This window comes from Dipodomys merriami, unplaced genomic scaffold (genome assembly GCF_024711535.1).
Source record: "Dipodomys merriami isolate MVZ:Mamm:240054 unplaced genomic scaffold, mDipMer1.0.p SCAF_19, whole genome shotgun sequence".
Lineage (NCBI taxonomy): Eukaryota > Metazoa > Chordata > Mammalia > Rodentia > Heteromyidae > Dipodomys > Dipodomys merriami.
Window position 1 is genome coordinate 28,081,908 of NW_027203270.1, and position 18,909 is coordinate 28,100,816.

The 18,909-nt window shown below is 45.8% G+C and overlaps 1 protein-coding gene across 3 annotated transcripts in view; it reads left to right on the forward strand.

Moving 5' to 3' along the window:
- Positions 1-9,332: 9,332 nt before the first annotated feature.
- Med24 (mediator complex subunit 24) overlaps positions 9,333-18,909 on the forward strand; it is a 28,954-nt gene continuing 19,377 nt past the window's right edge. Inside the window, exons 1-3 of one of the 3 annotated variants that reach the window (XM_070028112.1) lie at positions 9,333-9,387; positions 9,800-9,969; positions 10,060-10,142. In XM_070028112.1, coding sequence (XP_069884213.1) covers positions 9,840-9,969; positions 10,060-10,142 — 213 coding nt within the window. In that variant the 5' untranslated portion in view covers positions 9,333-9,387; positions 9,800-9,839. Of the gene's footprint in view, positions 9,443-9,799; positions 9,970-10,059; positions 10,143-18,909 lie in introns of those variants that run through there. The other 2 variants (XM_070028113.1, XM_070028114.1) reach the window with 2 other exon arrangements.

Here is an 18,909-nt window from a genome sequence, read left to right on the forward strand (position 1 = left end):
CTCCTCTCTCCGACGTCCCCCGTTCTCCATGGAGACTTTTCCTTTCATCGATTACAGCTACTCTCCAACAAGCTGTCCCCTCCCCCAGCTGAGCGTCTCCCACCCCCACCCCCAGCTGAGCTTGGGGACAAGGCAAGGCTAGCCATACATAGCCCCTCATCTCCCAGCTTCATAGAAGTGGCATTTCCTCTCATGTTTGTCCCATCAAAATCCAAATGGCACCAGGGCCAACCAAAGGAGGAGGGCAGCTGCATACAAAGGGACCCCGTTTCCCAAAAAGAGAGGTCTTCACGCTGGCTCCAAACCCCTGCACATACACACACGTGTGGACACACACACATACACATACTCAACACACACCTGCATTCATTGACATAAAACCATGCCAGTGACGCCAGAGCCCCTTTCATCTCAGGATCTCCTAGCGCCAGGCAGAGGTCTAATTACCCTAGCACCCCCCTCTGGCCCCGCCGGTTTCCCCGCTGTCATTAGCCCAGTTTTACCAGCGGGGGCCATCGCCTTCCCACGAGCTCCCAGGGTGGGGCCCTGCCTCTGCAGCCAGCTCTTGGGGAGGAGTGTGTATGCTTGTGTCAGGGGGAGCTGGCTCTGCTAATTGCCCCATTTACACTGGACAGAATCATGTGCTGAGCGGGATGCTGACCAAAACAGCCTATGTAAGTTGGGCTGCCCTTCATCAGCCCAACTGCATCCTCAGCTCTCATGGAGCCACTTCTCTTGCGGGGCATGTTAAAGGTTTGCAATGCATGCATGGAGGATATGAGCCTAGCCTCTTCTTGGAGCACAGGGAGGCTGAGAGGGCAGCTGGAACGAAGTCCTCCGGGCACAGAATGCAATAGGAAAAGATGGTGGATATGCAATGGGTGAAAGTCTGCAGTGTGCCCTGGCAGCTGCAGTGGGAAATTGAGGCTGCCGTGTGCAGAGTCAGCACGCAGTTAGTGAATCAACCTGTGTTCAGGCTAGGCTCACAGTGGACATGCAACAGCTGCAGTGGAGGGCGAGTGGCTACAGCGTACAGTCAGTGCTGTGTGTAGTGGGAGGTGCACTGAGTGTGGCTGTCTGCCAGTTGAGGCCACTTCATCAGTGATCAGGTTTGGCTGAGAAATCCTGGGGAGCAAGGCCACCGCATGCCATGCTCAGAGCATGTGCTGTACTCTATGGGAATAGTTCCTTGTACCTGAGGAGTTGGGAAACAAGCCCAATGCATGAGATGTACAGTCAGAGACAGAACTAGAAGATGAAGGCGACATCCTTTTAACATTTTTTTTTTTTTTGTCGGTCGTGGGGCTTGAACTCTGGGCCTGGGAGCTGTCCCTCAGCTCTTCAGCTCAAGGCGAGCGCTCTACCACTTGAGCTACAGCGCCACTTCCGGTTTTCTGGTGGTTTATTGGAGATAGGAGTCTCACGGTCTCTCCTGCCCGGTCTGGCTTTGAACCGCGATCCTCAGATCTCAGCCTCCTGAGTAGCTAGGATTACAGGCGTGAGCCACCAGCACCCGGCTCCTTTTAACATTTTTAAAAATTAATTAACTAACTTTTTTTTGTGTCAGTTTTGTGGCTTGAACTCTGGGCCTGAGAGTTGTCCCTGAGCTCTTTAGCTCAAGGCTAGTGCTCTACCACTTGAGCCACAGTGCCACTTCCAGTTTTCTGATGGTTCATTGGAGATAAGAGTTTCACAGGGGCTGGGGAGGTGACTCAGTGGTAGAGTGCTTGCCTTGCATGCATGAGGTCCTGGATTCTATTCCTAAGCACCACGTAAGCAGAAAAAGCTGGAAGTGGCGCCATGGCTCAAGTGGTAGAGTGCTAGGTTTGAGCTGAAGAGCTCAGGGACAGAGTCCAGGCCTAGAGTTCAGGCCCCACAAAGGACAGAAAAGAAAAAAAAAAGAAAGAGTTTCACAGCCCTTCTGGCCTGGGCTGGCTTTGAACCATGATCCTCAGATCTCAGCCTCCTGAGTAGCTAGGATTATAGATGTGAGTTCCTTTTGTCTTTTGTCTCTCCTCCTCTATGCTTAAAAGAAAGAAAGAAAAAGATAAGATCTTGTTATATAGCCTATGCTGCCTCAAATTCATGATTCTCCTGTCCCAAACTCCTGAGTGCTGGGATTAAAGAGGTTGCCACCATACCCAGCCATTCTGTCTTTCTTCACAAAGGTCTCTTTGATGCAAGGCCAGTGCTTTTGATACTAGGTGGAGACTTTCTGAAATCCCAGACACTCTCCATAAGTGAAATCCCAAACCCCAGAGCCAGAAAATGAAATGCTTCCTGATTTAACTTCTCCTACCCTATTAGAAGCAGAATGGGGCACTTTGACTTCAAAGATAAGGGTTCACCATTCCCATCTCCTTATTTCTTCCTCTTTCCTGGGCTCCCAAAACAGGCTGTTGACTACCTGGGCAAGGGCAAAGTGAATAGCATGTTGCTATCAGAGATGGCAATCACCAAATGCCAGGCTGCAGCCCAGTTCTCGGCTTATAAGCCTAAATCTCTGGTTGCAACTTTACTCTTCCCACCGTCTCACGCTGCCCACCTGTTCCTTGAAGCTTCTAGCTTTTTTTTGTCAGTCATGGGACTTGAACTCTGGGCCTGGGCCTTGTCCCTGTGCTCTTCAGCTCAAGGCAAGTGCTCTGCCACTTGAGCCACAGCACCACTTCTGGTTTTCTGGTGGTTTACTGGAGATAAGAATCTCACGGACTTTCGTGCCCGGGCTGGCTCTGAACTGTGTTCCTCAGATCTCAGCCTCTTGAGTAGCTAGGATTACAGGCGTGAGCCACAGGCACCTGGCTTGCTTCTAGCTCTTCTGAGATTCAGTTCATCCCAGCTCCTGTTCGCTCCTTGCCATGAAACTCCATACCCAGGCTGTCCTCTCTTAGCTCCCCCTACTTCTGCACCTATGCAGAGCCTGAAGGTGGAGCATGAATGAGATGGTTAGACCTTTTAGGAGACTCCCCTCCATCTTGAATTTTGGTTACCAAGGAGGCAGCAGTTATAGTCTGCTCTCTGCGCTTCCATTGGAGCAGTCGGTACCCAGGCCCCTCCTTCCCTCTTTTCCTTGCCTTCCTCCCAGGCTGTTGCTAGGAGGCGCCCCCAAGATTTCTTGAGGTTCCCACCCCTAGAAACCAAGGAATTTATCTGTTTCTAAAGAGGTTTCCCCAAAGCTTAGCAGCGAAGACCCATATAGCACTCTCTGTTTCTTCTAAGAAGCCTTAGATATCTTAGGGGTTTGAGGAAACAAGATGAGCCCCTGCCAGCCCTCGTATATGGCTAGGCCTTAGTAACCTCCTTCCCTGTCTTTTATTTATTTCTTTAGTTAGTCCTAGGGGTCAAACTCAGGGCTTATAGCTTAGCATGTGCTCTATACTGAGCTACATTTCCACTCCCTGCCTCCTACCATCTTGTCTTGACCTCTTGGGCTTGGGGTGATGTCATCAAGTGATGATGAACTATCCAACAAACACTCATTGGCTTTGAAAATACAGCCTCAATTATTGGGGGTGCTCTGAGGGACTGGTTGGCAAAAAAGCCTGTCTCCTATTTCCCCAAATGGCTAGAGATGTATAAGGGCTGTACAAGGCTCTCTAGGAGAGGTAGAGAGGATTATGTGGGATCTTAGTGTCAGATGAAACCAAGGCAGTACCAGCAAGGAGAACCTAAAGACTGGATGTTTCTCCTCTTTAGTGATCTGCCAATCGAGTGGAAGAAAATAAGTTGGGGGAAAATATATAGAAGTAGGCAATCAAGTGTGTAGCAGAGATGAGAATCTGGAAACTACCAAATAATTACCCTGATAAGAATAAAATGGCCAAAGACTGGCTGGAGGCATAGTTTAAGTGGTAGAGCATCAGCTGAGCCAGCAAACTAAGCAAATTTAAGGGCCTAAGTTCAAATCCCAGTACTAGAAAAAAAAATGTGATCACTTAATTCTCCCCTTTCAGTTACTATTGTCCCACCAGTCACCTTGGGTAAGAATCATCAAGGAGGAACCAGGGGAACTTGTGGGCAGGGATAGGAGAGGTAAACTGAGGGGAAGTGAAGGAAGGGATGACATTGTCCCAAAAAAGACACATAGTCATTATCTGACTTATGAAATAGTAACTGCTCCATACAATACCTTAACAATAACAATAAATTTTATTAAAAAAAAAAGAGGGGTCAAGGGAAAAAGGCCTGGCTGAACCTTGTTTTAATAGTGAAGACAAAAAGTGGGAACAAAAAAATGAACTGATCCTTTCTCCAGGCTGTCTTTTAGCATTTCTCCTCTCTTTTTTTATTGATTTGATTTTTTTGAGTATTTAATATGTGCCAGGTATTGGATCCACCAAATGTCCCTACCTTCTGGTTTAATTTTCCCATCCAGCTCATACTGCCTTTGCCAGCAGGAGACAGAAAAGAAGAGGAAGGTGGTCTTCTCTTTCTCCTTCTTTTTTTTTTTTTTTTTTTTTTGCCAGTCCTGGGGTTTGAACTCAGGGCTTGGGCACTGTCCCTGAGCTTCTGTTGCTCAAGGCTATCGCTCTACACTTGAGCCACAGCACCACTTCCAGCTTTTTCTGTGTATGTGGTACTGAGGAAGTGAACCCATGGCTTCATGCATGCTAGGCAAGCACTCTATCACTAAGCCACATTCCCCGCTGAGGGAGGTCTTCTTAACCATCAGAGTTTGGGGCTTATATCCTTGCATCCCTCCCCTTAGAGGAGTGGATGGGGCAGTTGGTGTTGAAGTCAAGAGTATAAAGTAGCTGGGCACCCGTGGCTCATGACTGTAATCCTAGCTACTAATGAGGTTGAAATCTGAAGATCATGGTTCAAAGCCAGCCTGGGCAGGAAATTCCGTGATACTCTTATCTCCCATATACCACCAGAAAACTGAAAGTGGCACTGTGGCTCAAGTGGTAGAGCACTTGCCTTAAGCTGAAGAGCTGAGAGACAGCATCTAGGCCTAGAGTTCAAGTCCCACGACTGACCAAAAAAATAAATAAATAAAGAGTATAAAGTAGAATGGCTTTCTTGAGTTTTCTTGGCCTTAAAGTAGAGATGCTACATCCATTGAGGATGTGCAGAGGGAGACCATCTCCAGGGTATTAGAGAAGAAACTATTCTGAGGTTTGGTTCATATTCTGCCCTTTCCACCTGGGTATGGTGGCTCATACTTGTAATCCTAGCCTGTGGAATATGCAGTCAGGAGGATCATTAGTTTGAGGCTAGTCTGGGGTATATAGCATACCTGGTCTCAAAAGCCTAAGCAAAAATAAAAACAAACTTGGCCTTTCACTCTCCTTTCACTCAGCTGAAGACAGAGGCAGAGTACTGGGACCCAGGGTGTAGTCACCCTATAGGTCTCTTCCTAACCATCCTCTCCTCCAGGTAAAGCAGAAAGCAAAATTTTGATTTTTGAACTGGTAGGAAGATGGGACTGGTTTGAAGCTCACTATGTGTGAGAATGTGAGTGCATTTTTTTCCCCATGCATCTGCTGCACGGTGGGGCTGCCCAGATAAAGTTCCAGAGGGAAATATCTCACTTAGGAGACTCAATTTCTCTCTGGAGAGAAGAAAAGCTGAAATGCCCTGGGCCTTATAGGTTTATCAGTGATTTCAGGGTTTCTAGGTTTTGGACTCATTACTTTTTTTTTTTTTTGCTAGTCCTGGGGCTTGAACTCAGGGCCTGGGCTCTGTCCCTGTGTCTCTCTGTGTTCAAGGCTAGTACTCTACCACTGGAGCCACAGCAGCACTTCTGGATTTTTTTGTTTTTGTGGTACTGAGGAATCGAACTCAGGCTTCATGCATGCTAGGCAAGCACTCTACCACTAAGCCACATTCCCAGCCCCTCATTACTTTTTCTTAAACTCTGTGTGTGTGTGTGTGTGTGTGTGTGTGTGTGTGTGTGTGTATGTGTGTGTGTGTGTGGTGTGCTCGCGCATGTGTTTGTGTACTGGTATTGGGACTAGAACTCAGGGTTTGGTGCTCTCATTTAGCTATTTCTCTCAAGGATGGTGCTCTACCACTTAAACCACACCTCCACTTCTGGCTTTTTGCTGGTTAATTGGAGATAAGACTCTCAGATTTGTCTGCCCAAGCTGGCTTCAAACCAGGATCCTCAGATCTCAGTCTCCTGAGTAGATATTATTATAGTTGTGAGCCACCAGTGCCCAGCTTTTAAACATTTTTTTTGTCATGGGGCTTGAACTCTGGCCTGGGCGCTGTCCCTCAGCTCTTCAGCTCAAGGCTAGCACTTTACCACTTGAGCCACAGTACCACTTTCAGTTTTCTGGTGGTTTGTGGGAGATAAGAGTCTCACAGAGTTTCCTGCCTGGGATGGCTTTGAACCATGATCCTCAGATCTCAGCCTTCTGAGTAGCTAGGATTACAGGCTTGAGCCACTGGCACTGGCTTAAATGCTTTTTACTAGTCTGAATAAGGAATGACTCCTTCCCTAAAACCTGTTTCTTGCGGTTTCTTGTCCCAGTCAGACTGGGCTGCTACTCCTCTAGGTACTGTCTTGTCACTCTGCCTGATTGGTTTTTACCTACCCCTCACCTCTAGCCAGATCTCATTCTCCAGCCAGATCAACTAATAAGATATTGCTGGGCCTGGTAGTTAGTGCCTATAATCCCAGCACTTTGGAAGTTGATGCAGGAGGATCAAGGTTAGCCTGTCTCAAACAAAACAAAACAAAACAAAAGGTGATGATGTTGGGGCTCAGGGCTAGGAGAAGAGAAATAGGACTCCAGCCTCTGAGAAACAGTTAAAGACAATGGAGTAAGCAAGAAGAGGCTTTGAGAAGGCGGGGAGACATTTTCTTGCACACCTGAATGAGACCTCAGCATCTTTTCTCTCATCTTCTGGGAGATGATCCTGGAGTACTGTTCATTCAATGGGCAAGCCAGAGAGCTCAAGAGGAGTCCCTGGGGAGAGGAGAGGTAAGACATAATGTAAGGAAAAGCTGATACTTACAAACTAGAGAAGCAACAAGGTCCAAGTAGAGAAATTGGCAATGGTTCTTGCCCAGAGCTAAAGGTCTAAAGGAGTCCTTTTGTATAGGAGTTCAGTCTCTGGGAAAATTCTGACAAGTCAAGAGAAAGGGCTGCTGCTAAGGTGTGTGTGTGTGTGTGTGTGTGTGTGTGTGTGTGCGCGTGCGCGCGCGCGCGCGCGTGCGCGCGCACGCGCAAAGAAGACAGATGGCTTGATTCCAGGAGCTGCCTCTCTGCCACTATAAAGTGGAGGGAGGCATCTCCCTAGAAATCTGCTAGGCTTTCTGTCAGAGGAGCTGGTTTGAGCTCAGATTATTACCATCCTCAGAGCCTAGATATTTTCCGCTCCCACGTGGGCTGCACCAACCGACACTCACCCTGTAAGAAGCAGTCACAAAGTTGACAGCTTCACTCCAAGAGGTCTAGGTTGGGCTATGAAGGATAGAAGAAGAGCTGCAGGATCCAGAAATGGCCTAAGGTATGTGTGGGAGGAGGGCCTAGGCTGCTGTCATAGAAAATGAATAGGAGGAGGTGAGGAGCAAGCACAGGTGGAATGAAGGGCAAAGCAAGCTAGGTGAAAGACTGCAGAGAAGCAGGGTTAGTGGCAATGTCAAGTATAAGCCTGTGTGGTTGAGGTAGCTTGGAGGTTAAGCACGAGGACTCTGAGTTCTCCTTCCTTTTGCTTGGGTGCTTTGGTGACACACATTTGTCAGCTATCATGTATAAATTGTTCCCCCATAGTGTCACTTGGACAGGCACAAGGGAGCAGAATGGGGGGGTGGGGGCTGAAAGTCTAAAGAGGCAGAAAGAGCATCTTAGGAGGATGCACTTTGGATTTCTTCCAGCCACATTCTTAGCTTCAGATGGTAGTCCTTGTCTCCCTGTTTAAACTTTGCTCAAAGTACCTGTTATTCTTTTCTGTAACAGCTAAAAGGGTACTTCCAGAGCCCAAAGTAGAGCTCTCTCAGATTCATCCTGATTTTCTTTTTTTTTGTAGGGCCTGACATCTGGGCCTGCACGCTGTCCCTCAGCTTTTCAGCTCAAGGCTAGTGCTCTACCACTTGAGCCATAGCACCACTTCTGGCTTTTTTTCTTTTTGCTTATGTGGTGCTGGGGAATCGAACCCAAGGCCTTAGGCATGCAAGGCAAGCGCTCTACCACTGAGCCACCTTCCCAGCCCTCATCCTGATTTTCATTCAGAAGGTGGCCTATAACCTGGCATGGTGGCACGCGTGCGCGCGCATGCATGTATGTGTGTTCGCGTGCGTGTGCGCGCACATACGCTAGTCCTGGGGCTAGAACTCAGGGCTTGGGTGCTGTCTCTGAGCTTTTGTGCTACTATTTGAGCCACAGCTCCACTTATCTCCACAGGAGATAAGAGTTTCAGAGGCTTTCCTACCTGGGTTGGCTTCAAACCAAGATCTTCAGATCTCAGCCTTTTGAGTTGCTAGGATTTCAGAAGTGAGCCAGTATATCCAGCTTCTTCGTTGTTGTTGCTGTTATTTTTTTAAAATCAAATATTCTTTTTATTTTATTTTATTTTGGGTCCAGTCGTGGGGCCTGAACTCTGGGCCTGGGCGCTGTCCCTCAGCTCTTCAGCTCAAGGCTAGCGCTCTACCACTTGAGCCACAGCACCACTTCCGGCTTTTTTCTTTTTTTGCTTATGTGGTGCTGAGGAATCGAACCCAGGGCCTCAGGCATGCAAGGCAAGCGCTCTACCACTGAGCCACCTTCCCAGCCCTCAGATATTCTATTTCTGATCCAGGAACTCAACTACAATATTGCATTAAATTCAGTCATCATGTCACTCTAGGGAATTGTGGAGAGTTTCTTAGAGTTAAAACCTTGCTTTGATAACTTTAACCTCAGTTTCTTCCCCCCTGAATGTAATCAGTATGCAGAGTCAGTATATTCTGTGAGAATAGTCAAATAGTCAAATGAAGAATGAAGTGATGATATGTTGCATCTAATCGTTTCTTAATGTCACTTTTGGAATACAAGTGTGGAAATGGGAAGCAGGGTGGCACCAGAGGCTTTGGATACAAAAAAAAAAAAAGGCCTGAAAAGAATACCACACCCTTTGCTGTGCCTTTTAACTAGAGGATAAGGGAAAGATATTCAAGAGCTAGTAGACAGTGACGTTGTTGAGTAACACCTGATTTTTTTCCCTAGACCCTGACTGAGCTTTGGTTCCTTGCTAGATCAATCCCTGTCTCAAAAGCTCTCCAGCTCAAATGCGGTTCCAGCCTAAGGAACTACACTTCCCAGAAGACACTATGGCGGAACCTGTCCTTTTTTTTTCTGCATTTTTTAATTGGGAGATGTGTTTTAGTTCCAGCCAATAGAAAGCGAGTTCCTTGATAGGTGCTAAGATGGCGCTGCCGAAGATCTAGAACTTGGTTGTCCGGTAGGCTCAAATTTAAGGAGGTGGTGAATGAAAGGGGAAGAATTGAGAGTTTCAGGTTGGAAGTGTGTGTGTGTTTAGGGGTGGAAATCTGGACTGGGGCGGCAGTGGATGAGGAACGCAGCTAGAATTAAGGGCGCAATTAGGCAGCGGAACTGGCTTAACTCCTTTCTGCCCCCTTCAGTGTTTGTATTAGCGGGTTGGACGCCTCTTGTCCAGTGCCGGACTAGAAGGAAGAATGGCGCTGGAGGAGAGGTCCTGAGAGCATCTCGATGTTGCCTCTTCCCCCCCCCCCCATTTTTTCCCATCTAGTTTCTCTGCTTTGCTTATATCTTCCCGAATCTCCAGTCTTGTTCTCCTCCCCACCCCCACCCAGCCTCATCTCTTCTCTAACTCCATTTCTCCCATCTCAAAGCTGGCAGCCACCACCAGCCTGGCCTCCTCAGAGTGAAATCATGAAGGTGGTGAACTTGAAACAGGCCATTTTGCAAGCTTGGAAGGAGCGATGGAGCGACTACCAGTGGGCAATCAACATGAAGAAATTCTTTCCCAAAGGAGCCACCTGGGACATTCTCAACCTGGCAGGTCTCCAGTGAAATGGGAAGGAAGGTATGGGAGGATAAATGCAGAAAAGTTGTAACCACTCAGCCTTACTTTGTTATTTGTCTTTTGCAGAAGCACTACTGGAGCAGGCTATGATTGGACCTTCTCCCAATCCTCTTATCCTTTCTTACCTGAAGTATGCCATTAGTTCCCAGGTAAACTGTGCAACATCAACCTCCCCCCCCCCCAAAAAAAAAAAAAGTGAGGATTTTGAGCTGGGTGCCAGTGGCTCACATCTGTAATCCTAGCCACTCAAGATCTGAGAATGACATTTCAAAACTAGCTTGAACAGATTCGTATTTCCAAGCAACCAGCAAAAGGTTGAAAGTGGTAGAGCACTTGCTTTGAGTGAAAATGCCAAGCAAAAGTATGAGGCCTTGAGCTCAAACCCCTTTAACAACAAAAAGAAAAAGAAAAAAGAAAAACAATTTTGCACTAGACAGTTTACAATTTGCATTTGAAGTGCAATTGTCAGTTTATACCTTCTCCAGATTACTTCTCTGAACTTTAGGGTTTTTTTGTTTTTTGTTTTTTTTTGTAAAATATACTACTTCATTTGTTGTGATGAATAGGTTATTCACTTGACTTGCTCTATTGATAAGTATTTACAAATGTTTGTATGTGTCAGGCAGTGCTAAGCCCTGGAGACAGAGCTGTGAACCACAGCTTATTTCATTACTCAAAGAATGTGGTGGATAATGAAGACTTTGGTAACTAGTTGGATGCTGGTGACTCACACCTGGAATCCTATCTATTCAGGAGGCTGAGATCTGAGGATGGAGGTTTAAAGTCTGGATGGGCTGGGAATGTGGCTTAGTGGTAGAGTGCTTGCCTTGCATACATGAAGCCCTCAGTTTGATTCCTCAGTACCACATAAGCAGAAAAAGCTGGAGGTGGTGCTGTGGCTCAAGTGGTGGAGTGCTAACCTTGAAGAAACACCAAGACAGTGCCCAGGCCCTGAGTTTAAGCCCCAGGACTGGCAACAATTAAACAAATAAAGTCTGGATAGACAAATACAAGAGAATCTTTTATCTCCAACTAGCGAAAAGCTGAAGGTGGAGGTGTAGCTCAAGTGGTAGGGTGCCACCCTTGAGCAGAAAAGCTAAGAGCCTCTAAGCAAGAGCACCAGGCCTTGAGATTAAGCCTCAGTATGGACACCAAAAAGAAACCCTTGGTCTACCTCATGTAGTTTTTCATGGTACAGGGGATCAAGCCCCAGGCCTTGCACATGCCAGGTGATCACCCTACCACCAAGATATACATATACCCATAGCACTCTCTTGCACTTTGAATGGATCTTTTACCCATGCAGGATTTTGAAACATCATAAGATGGTCATTTGGAAACTATCCATCCCTGACATATAGCTACAGTAAATCCATGGTATCTGTGGGCATATGGTTCCAAGAAGATCACCATTGAGGAAAATCCATGAATGCTCAGAATGCAGAATTCAGTGCTTTTAAAGTTACTCAAATTTACTGGTGCTGGTGGCTTATGCTTATCACCCTAGCTACTCAGGAAGCTGAGATCTGAGACTCTCAGTTAATATGTAGTCTTGTCAGACAGATCCACAAGATTGTTATCTCCAAATAACCGGCAAAAAACAAGCAGTAGAGTACTATGAACTAAAATGCTGAACCAGAGCTTGAGAGCCTGAGGTCAATCCCCAGTACTAGCACACACACTAAAAGTGAATTTAGGCCGGGCGCTGGTGGCTCACGCCTGTAATCCTAGCTAATCAGGAGGCTGAGATCTGAGGATCGTGGTTCAAAGCCAGCCCGGGCAGGAGAGACTGTGAGACTCCTATCTCCAATAAACCACCAGAAAACCGGAAGTGGCGCTGTAGCTCAAGTGGTAGAGCGCTCGCCTTGAGCTGAAGAGCTGAGGGACAGCACCCAGGCCCAGAGTTCAAGCCCCACGACCGACCAAAAAAAAAAAAAAAGTGAATTTAGCCTGGCGCTGGTGGCTCACACCTGTGATCCTAGCTACTCAGGAGGCTGAGATCTGAGGATCGCAGTTCAAAGCATTGAGCTAAAGAGCTGAGGGACAGCAGGCCAGGGTTCAAGCCGCACAACTGACAAAAAAGTGAACTCAAATTTACCTCAACTATATGTACAACAGGTCTGAGATTCATAACTTGGAACTACATGGAGTAGGCTACACTGCTGTGACAAAATGTATTGTCACACACATCACTGCAGTATTAATAGATGTTATTTCAAGTCATTTCAAATTGTGCAGATGGTAGACTCATTTTTCCCATATTACTGCCCAACTTTTGTTAAACATATGCTGTTTTTCAACAAATCTTAAAATGTCCTTTTATTACTAAATTAAGAACTTATGTGCCCTTTTTGGCTTAGGAGGATTACCATAGCTTTTGTCTTACCTTTTGGGCACCTTTTTTTTTTTTTATTTTGTGACAGTACTAGAGCTTGGACCCAAGGCTGGGGCATTATCCCTGGAGCTTTTTCACTCAAGGCTGATACTCTAGCACTTCATACACAGCTCCACTTTCATTATATATATATATATATATATATATATATTTTTTTTTTTTTTTCTTTTGGTCAGTCATAGGACTTGAACTCTGGGCTTGGAAACTGTTCCTCAGCTCTTCAGCTTAAGGTGAGCACTCTACCACTTGAGCCACAGTGACACTTTGGGTTTTCTTGTGGTTTATTGGAGATAAGAGTCTCATAGACTTTCCTACCTAGGCTGGCTTTGAACTGCGATCCTCAGATTTCAGCCTCCTGAGTAGCTAGGATTACAGGTGTGAGCAACTGGCATTGGCTATTTATTTTTTTGACCACGCTTGGTTAAAACCCAATGAAGTTTGTGAATTTGGGAATAAAGTGGGCTTACTGTACTCTTAATTATTGAATCCACTGCACAACTGTGAGAAAATGAGAGTGAAAGGTAAATAATATCTTAGTAGTATTTTAAAAATAGTTTTGGCCAGGCATGGCAGTGCATGCTTAGAATCTCTGCTTCTTGGGAAATAAACATAGGAGGATCACAGTCCAAGGGTGGTCCTAGTAAAATTGTAAAACCTGTGTTTGTGTGTGTGTGTGCAAGCACACGTGTGTGTGCGCATGTATGCATGCCTGTCAGTCTAGGGCTTAAACTCAGGGCCTGGGCACTGTCCCTGAGCTTCTTTGGCACTTGAGCCACTGCACCACTTCCGCCTTTTCTGAGTTGTTTATTGGAGATAAGAGTCATGGATTTTCCTGTCGATGATCCTCAGATTTCAGCCTCCTGAGTAGCTACGATTATAGGCATGAGCCACCAGTGTCCAGCTTAAGACTTTTTCTTTTTCTTTTTTGTTGGTCATGGGGCTTGAACTCAGGCCTGGGCCCTGTCCCTGAGCTCTTCAGCTCAAGGTGAGTGCTCTACCACTTGAGCCACAGCACCACCTCTGCTTTTCTGGTGGTTAATTGGAGAAAAGAGTTTCATGGACTTTCCTGCCTAGGCTGGCTTTGAACCACATTCCTTAGATCTCAGCCTCCTGAGTAGTTAGGATTACAGGCATGAGCAACTGGTGCCAGACTTCTGAGCTGGTTTTTGCTCAAGGCTAGTGCTCTACCAGTTGGAGCCATAGCTCCACTTCTTGTCTTTTGGTGGCTAATTGAAGTCTCATGGACTTTCCTGCCTGGGTTGGCTTTGAACCATGATCTTCAGATCTCAGCCTCCTTAGTACCTAGGATTACAGGTATGAGCCACCAGCACCAGCCCCCCCACCCCCCCCTTTTTTTTTTTGCCAGTCCTGGGGCTTGAACTCAGGGCATAGGCACTATCCCTAGCTTCTTTTGCTCAAGGCTAGAACTCTACCACTTGAGCCATAGCACCACTTGTGGCTTTTTCTGTGTATGTGGTACTGAGGAATTGAACTCAGGGCTTCATGCATGCTAAGCAAACACTCTACCACTAAGACACATTCCTAGCCTCTTGTCACCTTTTTAACTTAATAATTTTGTTCTCTACTATGTGGACATTTTTGTGTTGTTGTTGTTGTTGTTGTTTTTGGCAGGTGTGGGCTGGGAATGACACTTAGGGTCTCACATTTGCTAATCAAGCACTGCTATCCAGTTGTACTCTTAGCACAGAAATTCTTACTACTTTCATTGTCAGTCTTGCACTTTTTGTTTTCCCTAAATGGCTTTAGTCTTGCTTAAAGAATTCCCTGCTCCAAGGATCTAAATATATTCTCTACTTTCTGCCAACAGAAATTAGACTTTTTGTTGGATGCTGGTAGCTCATGCCTAGAATCCCAACTACCCTGAGGATGAGATTGGGAAGTTTGAAGTTAAAGGTCAGACCAGGCAGAATTTTTTTTTCCCCTGCGTCATGGGGCTAGAACTCTGGGCCAGGGCACTGTCCGACCCTCAGTACTTCAGCTCAAGGTGAGTGCTCTACCACTTGAGCCACAGTGCCACTTCTGGTTCTTTGGTAGTTTATTAGAGATAAAAGTGTCATGGACTTTCCTGCCCACGCTGGCTTTGAACCTTGATTCACAGATCTCAGCTTCTTGAGTAGCTAGGATTACAGTGTGAGCCGCCAGCATCTGACCCAGGCAGAAAAGTTTTGAAGAGCCCTTCTCAATGGATAGCTAGGCATGGTGGCACTAGCCTGTCATCCTAGGTAGGAGGGGAAGCCTAAAATAGGTGAATTGTGGTCCATGCCCAAGTGAGAAGTGAGAACTTATCTCACCTATAATCAGCAAATAAAAGAGCTGGAGGTCTAGGAATGGGAAGCCCTGAATTCAAATCCCAGCACTTTACTAAAGAAAGGAAAGAGAGAGAGGCTCACACCTGTAATCCTAGCTACTCAGGAGGCTGAGATCTGAGGATCACGGTTCAAAGCCAGCCCGGGCAGAAGAGTCCGTGAGACTCTTATCTCCAGTAAACCACTAGAAAACCAGAAGCGGCACTGTGGCTCAAGAGGTAGAGCGCTTGCCTTGAGCTGAAGAGCGCAGGGACAGCGCCCAAGCTGAGTTCAAGCCCCATGACTGACAAGAAAAAAAAAAAAACAAGAAAGGAAAGAGAGAAAGAGATTAGTTTTCTTTTTAGTTTTATTGAGACAGTGTATTGCTAACTACCTCTGGAGTGCTGGAATTACAGGTATTTACAACCACATCTGCTCTAAGTTTTATTTTTTGTATGTCTGTTTAAACCATTTAGAGGTTATTATGGGAGGGAGGGAGTCGTTTGCTCATTTAATTTTCCAAATAGTTAGTGGACTCAACTGTCTTTATTGACAAGCCCGTTCTTTGTCATATCTTACATTCTCTTATGGATAGCACCTGTTTCTTAGTACTTTAGTTATATTTCAGTGCTATGTTTGGGGGTTTTTTGGTTGTTTGTGGGGCTTGACCTCTGGGCCTGGGTGCTGCTGTCCCTCAACTTATCATTCTCTTATTTTATGCCAGTACTTTACCAGTTGTTTTGTTGGTCGCACTGGGGATCCAGCCCAGGTCCTTGTACACGCTAGGCAGATGTTCTAGCACCGAGCTCTATCACTAGCTCTATTATTTTGATTACATACTCTGCTTTGACATCTGATTAGGCAAGTCTTCCTTTGGTTGTTTTATTTTTCAAAAATTTCTTGGCTGTTTTCAGGCTGTTTGTCACTTTCCAGACAAATTTTGGAGTCAAACTTGTTAAGTGCCTTTAAAAGCCTTAGGATTTTAATAGGGATTTTCTAGACTTTGTAGATTAATTTTGGAAACATGAATTAATTTTAGAACTACTCTGGTAGTAGTTTCAGTTTAAGGGACTTAGAACATAAGGCAGGAGACCATTATGGCTGACTTTTTAAAAAAAATATTTTGTAAAGGATCAAATAGTAAATATTTTGAATTTTGTAGTCTATAATGTCTCTGATGCCACTATTCATTCCATACATTTTGGAAGCAAATATTGGTAGTGTGTAAATAAATGGGCAAATCTATATCAGTAAAATTCTTGATTTACGCTATTATAGTGATTCAGATAAGAACTGATATTAGCATAAATTAGAAAGTAACAGCAGACAAAATGATAGATTCAGGGCTGGGAATGTGACTTCAGTGGTAGAGCGCTTGCCTAACATGCGTGAAGCCCTGGGTTCGATTCCTCAGTACCACATAAATAGAAAAAGCTGAAAGTGGTGCTGTGGCTCAAGTGGTAGAGTGCTAGCCTTGAGCAAAGAAGCTCAGAGGCAGTGCCTAGGCCCTGAGTTCTAGCCCCAAGATTGGCAAAAGAAGATTCGAAGACAATTTAGGGAGTGATATGGTGAGAGAGGATTTGCTGATTAACTGGATGAGGAAAGTGAAGGGAGGGGTCAAGAAGTTAAGGGTGATAACTGGCTTGTGAGTTCATGAGGAGACAACAGAAGCAGAATAAGACTTGTTAGAGTTAGAATGAGAATGAGGATGGCATATTTGATTGAGTCTGGCATGGTTACATTCAAGGTGCCTTGGAGAGCTGTCTTGAGAGGACAGTCAGTAGGTACATAGGATTTATGTATGTGACAGAGAGAGGTCTAGGTAGGAGCTATTGGTTGGTATAGCTGTATGTATAAACGTATTGGGTGGGGCTGGGAAGGTGGCTCAGTGGTAGAGCGCTTGCCTTGCATGCCTGAGGCCCTGGGTTCAATTCCTCAGCACCACATAAGCAAAAAGAAAAAAGCCAGAAGTGGCGCTGTGGCTCAAGTGGTAGAGCGCTAGCCTTGAGCTGAAGAGCTGAGGGACAGCGCCCAGGCCCAGAGTTCAGGCCCCACGACCGGACCCCAAAACAAACAAACAAACAAAAAACCGTATTGGGTTTTTGTTGCTATGACACAATCTCTGAGATAAACAACTTAGAGGAAAAAGATTGATATTGACTTAGGTTTCAGAGATTTTAGTCCATTGTTGGCCAGCTGTATTGTTTCTGGGCAGATAATTCAGAACATCATTGTAGAAGGTTACAGAGGAGGGAAGTTTCTCTCCTTGTGGTGGACAGGAAGCAGAATAAGGCCTGGGACAAGTTATAACCCCCAAGAATGTGCTCCAATAATACCATCCAATTCTGAGTTCATCATAATCCATTGATGAAGGCAGAAGTCCAATCACCTCTCAATGATTGGATCTGCCAGTTTCAACACACGGAAACCATAACAGAAGTCATCAGGCTCCAATAATAGAGAGTGTGGGCAAGAGAAGTGGTCTAAGCCAGTTCCTGGAGAAACACTCACATCTGATGAAAATGCACAGGAAGGGGCTGGGAAGGTGGCTCAGTGGTAGAGCGCTTGCCTTGCATGCATGAGGCCCTGGGTTTGATTCCTCAGCACCACATAAGCAGAAAAAAAAAGCCGGAAGTGGCACTGTGGCTCAAGTGGTAGAGTGCTAGCCTTGAACTGAAGAGCTGAGGGACAGCGCCCAGGCCCAGAGTTCAGGTCCCACGACTGGACCCAAAAAAAAAAACCCCCAAAACAAACAAAAAAAAATGAAAATGCACATGAAAAGAATTCCTGATAGAGACCAGATAGGAGAGGACGAACGTGAGAGTATGATATGGAAGAAAGTGAAAGGAAGAAAGGGTTGAAATTGCAGATACATTTCATGGTATCAGAAGATGCCAAGAAGCCAAGTTAGATCAGTTGAGTTCCAGTGGGTTTAACATGAAGTGTTCGTTGATAACCCCATGAGAAGATACATAGGGTGGCAAGCACAGAGGTGATTGGAGTGGTTGAAGAGTAAAGGGAATGTGTGAAGATAGAGCCAGTAAATGTATGGAAATGTTAGCTGGGTGCTGGTGGTTCACACCTGTATACTTAGCTACTCCAGAGGCTGAGATGTGAGAGGATCTCAGCCAGGTAGGAAAGATTCTTTTATCTCCAATTAACCACCAGAGATACTGAAAGTGGCATTGTGGCTCAAAGTGGTAAAGTGCTGCCCTTGAGTGAAAGAGCTCAGGGACAGTGCTCAGGCCCTGAGTTCAAGCCCCATGATTGACAAAATAAAACACCCCCAAAACCCACAAAAAACAAAACTCTGGGAAGAGTGGAAGAGCCAGGGTGGTTAATGGAAATGTGAGGTCTGCAGGAAACTCTTTAAAACAGAAGAATCTTGAGATGTATAAACAGTGATGAGAAAGGCAAGAAGGAGAAAGAGCTGAAGAGAATGAGGGAGAAGTAAATAGACATGAAAGACCTCTGTGACCTATCAAGTGCTGTGCAAAATTAGTAATTTCTTCTTCCCTGAGTCAAGAGGCTCTTTGACCAGTATTGTGTCTGGAGAGGGCACTTAGGAGTGCTTGGGGTGTTGGATCTGAAGAACAGCAGAGAGAATTAGAGAGCAAATGGAGGGTCAGGCCCAGGCTGGCCACTTGTGTAGCTTACCATGACGCAGGCTGCCAGCCTTGGCGACTTCTGGGTAGAGTTATTAAGAGTGGAAGAGGTTAAATCCTGCTGTGAGAAAGGATGTATTGGTACACTTAAGAAATATATTCTGCGGCTGGGAAGGTGGCTCAGTGGTAGAGCGCTTGCCTTGCATGCATGACGCCCTGGGTTCGATTTTTCAGCACCCCATAAGCAGAAAAAGCCGGAAGTGGCACTGTGGCTCAAGTGGTAGAGTGCTAGCCTTGAGCCGAAGAGCTCAGGGACAGCACCTAGGCCCAGAGCTCAGGCCCTATGACTGACAAAACAAAACAAAACAAAAAAACAGAATCTGAGGACCCATAAATTCATTTAAACTAACAGCATTCCTCAGAACATACAGACCTGGGGGAGTCTCTCCTCAGTGTGGGGTCTGTTTTTAATAGGAACATTCAGCTCCCCCTAGAGGTTGGTATCCAACAAGTTTTAGTTCCCTGCCAAGCTCTTGCTATGGGGACATTGGCTATAAATAAACAAACACTAGCCTGGAACGTTATGGTCATTCTGCCCAGGCAAGCTCCC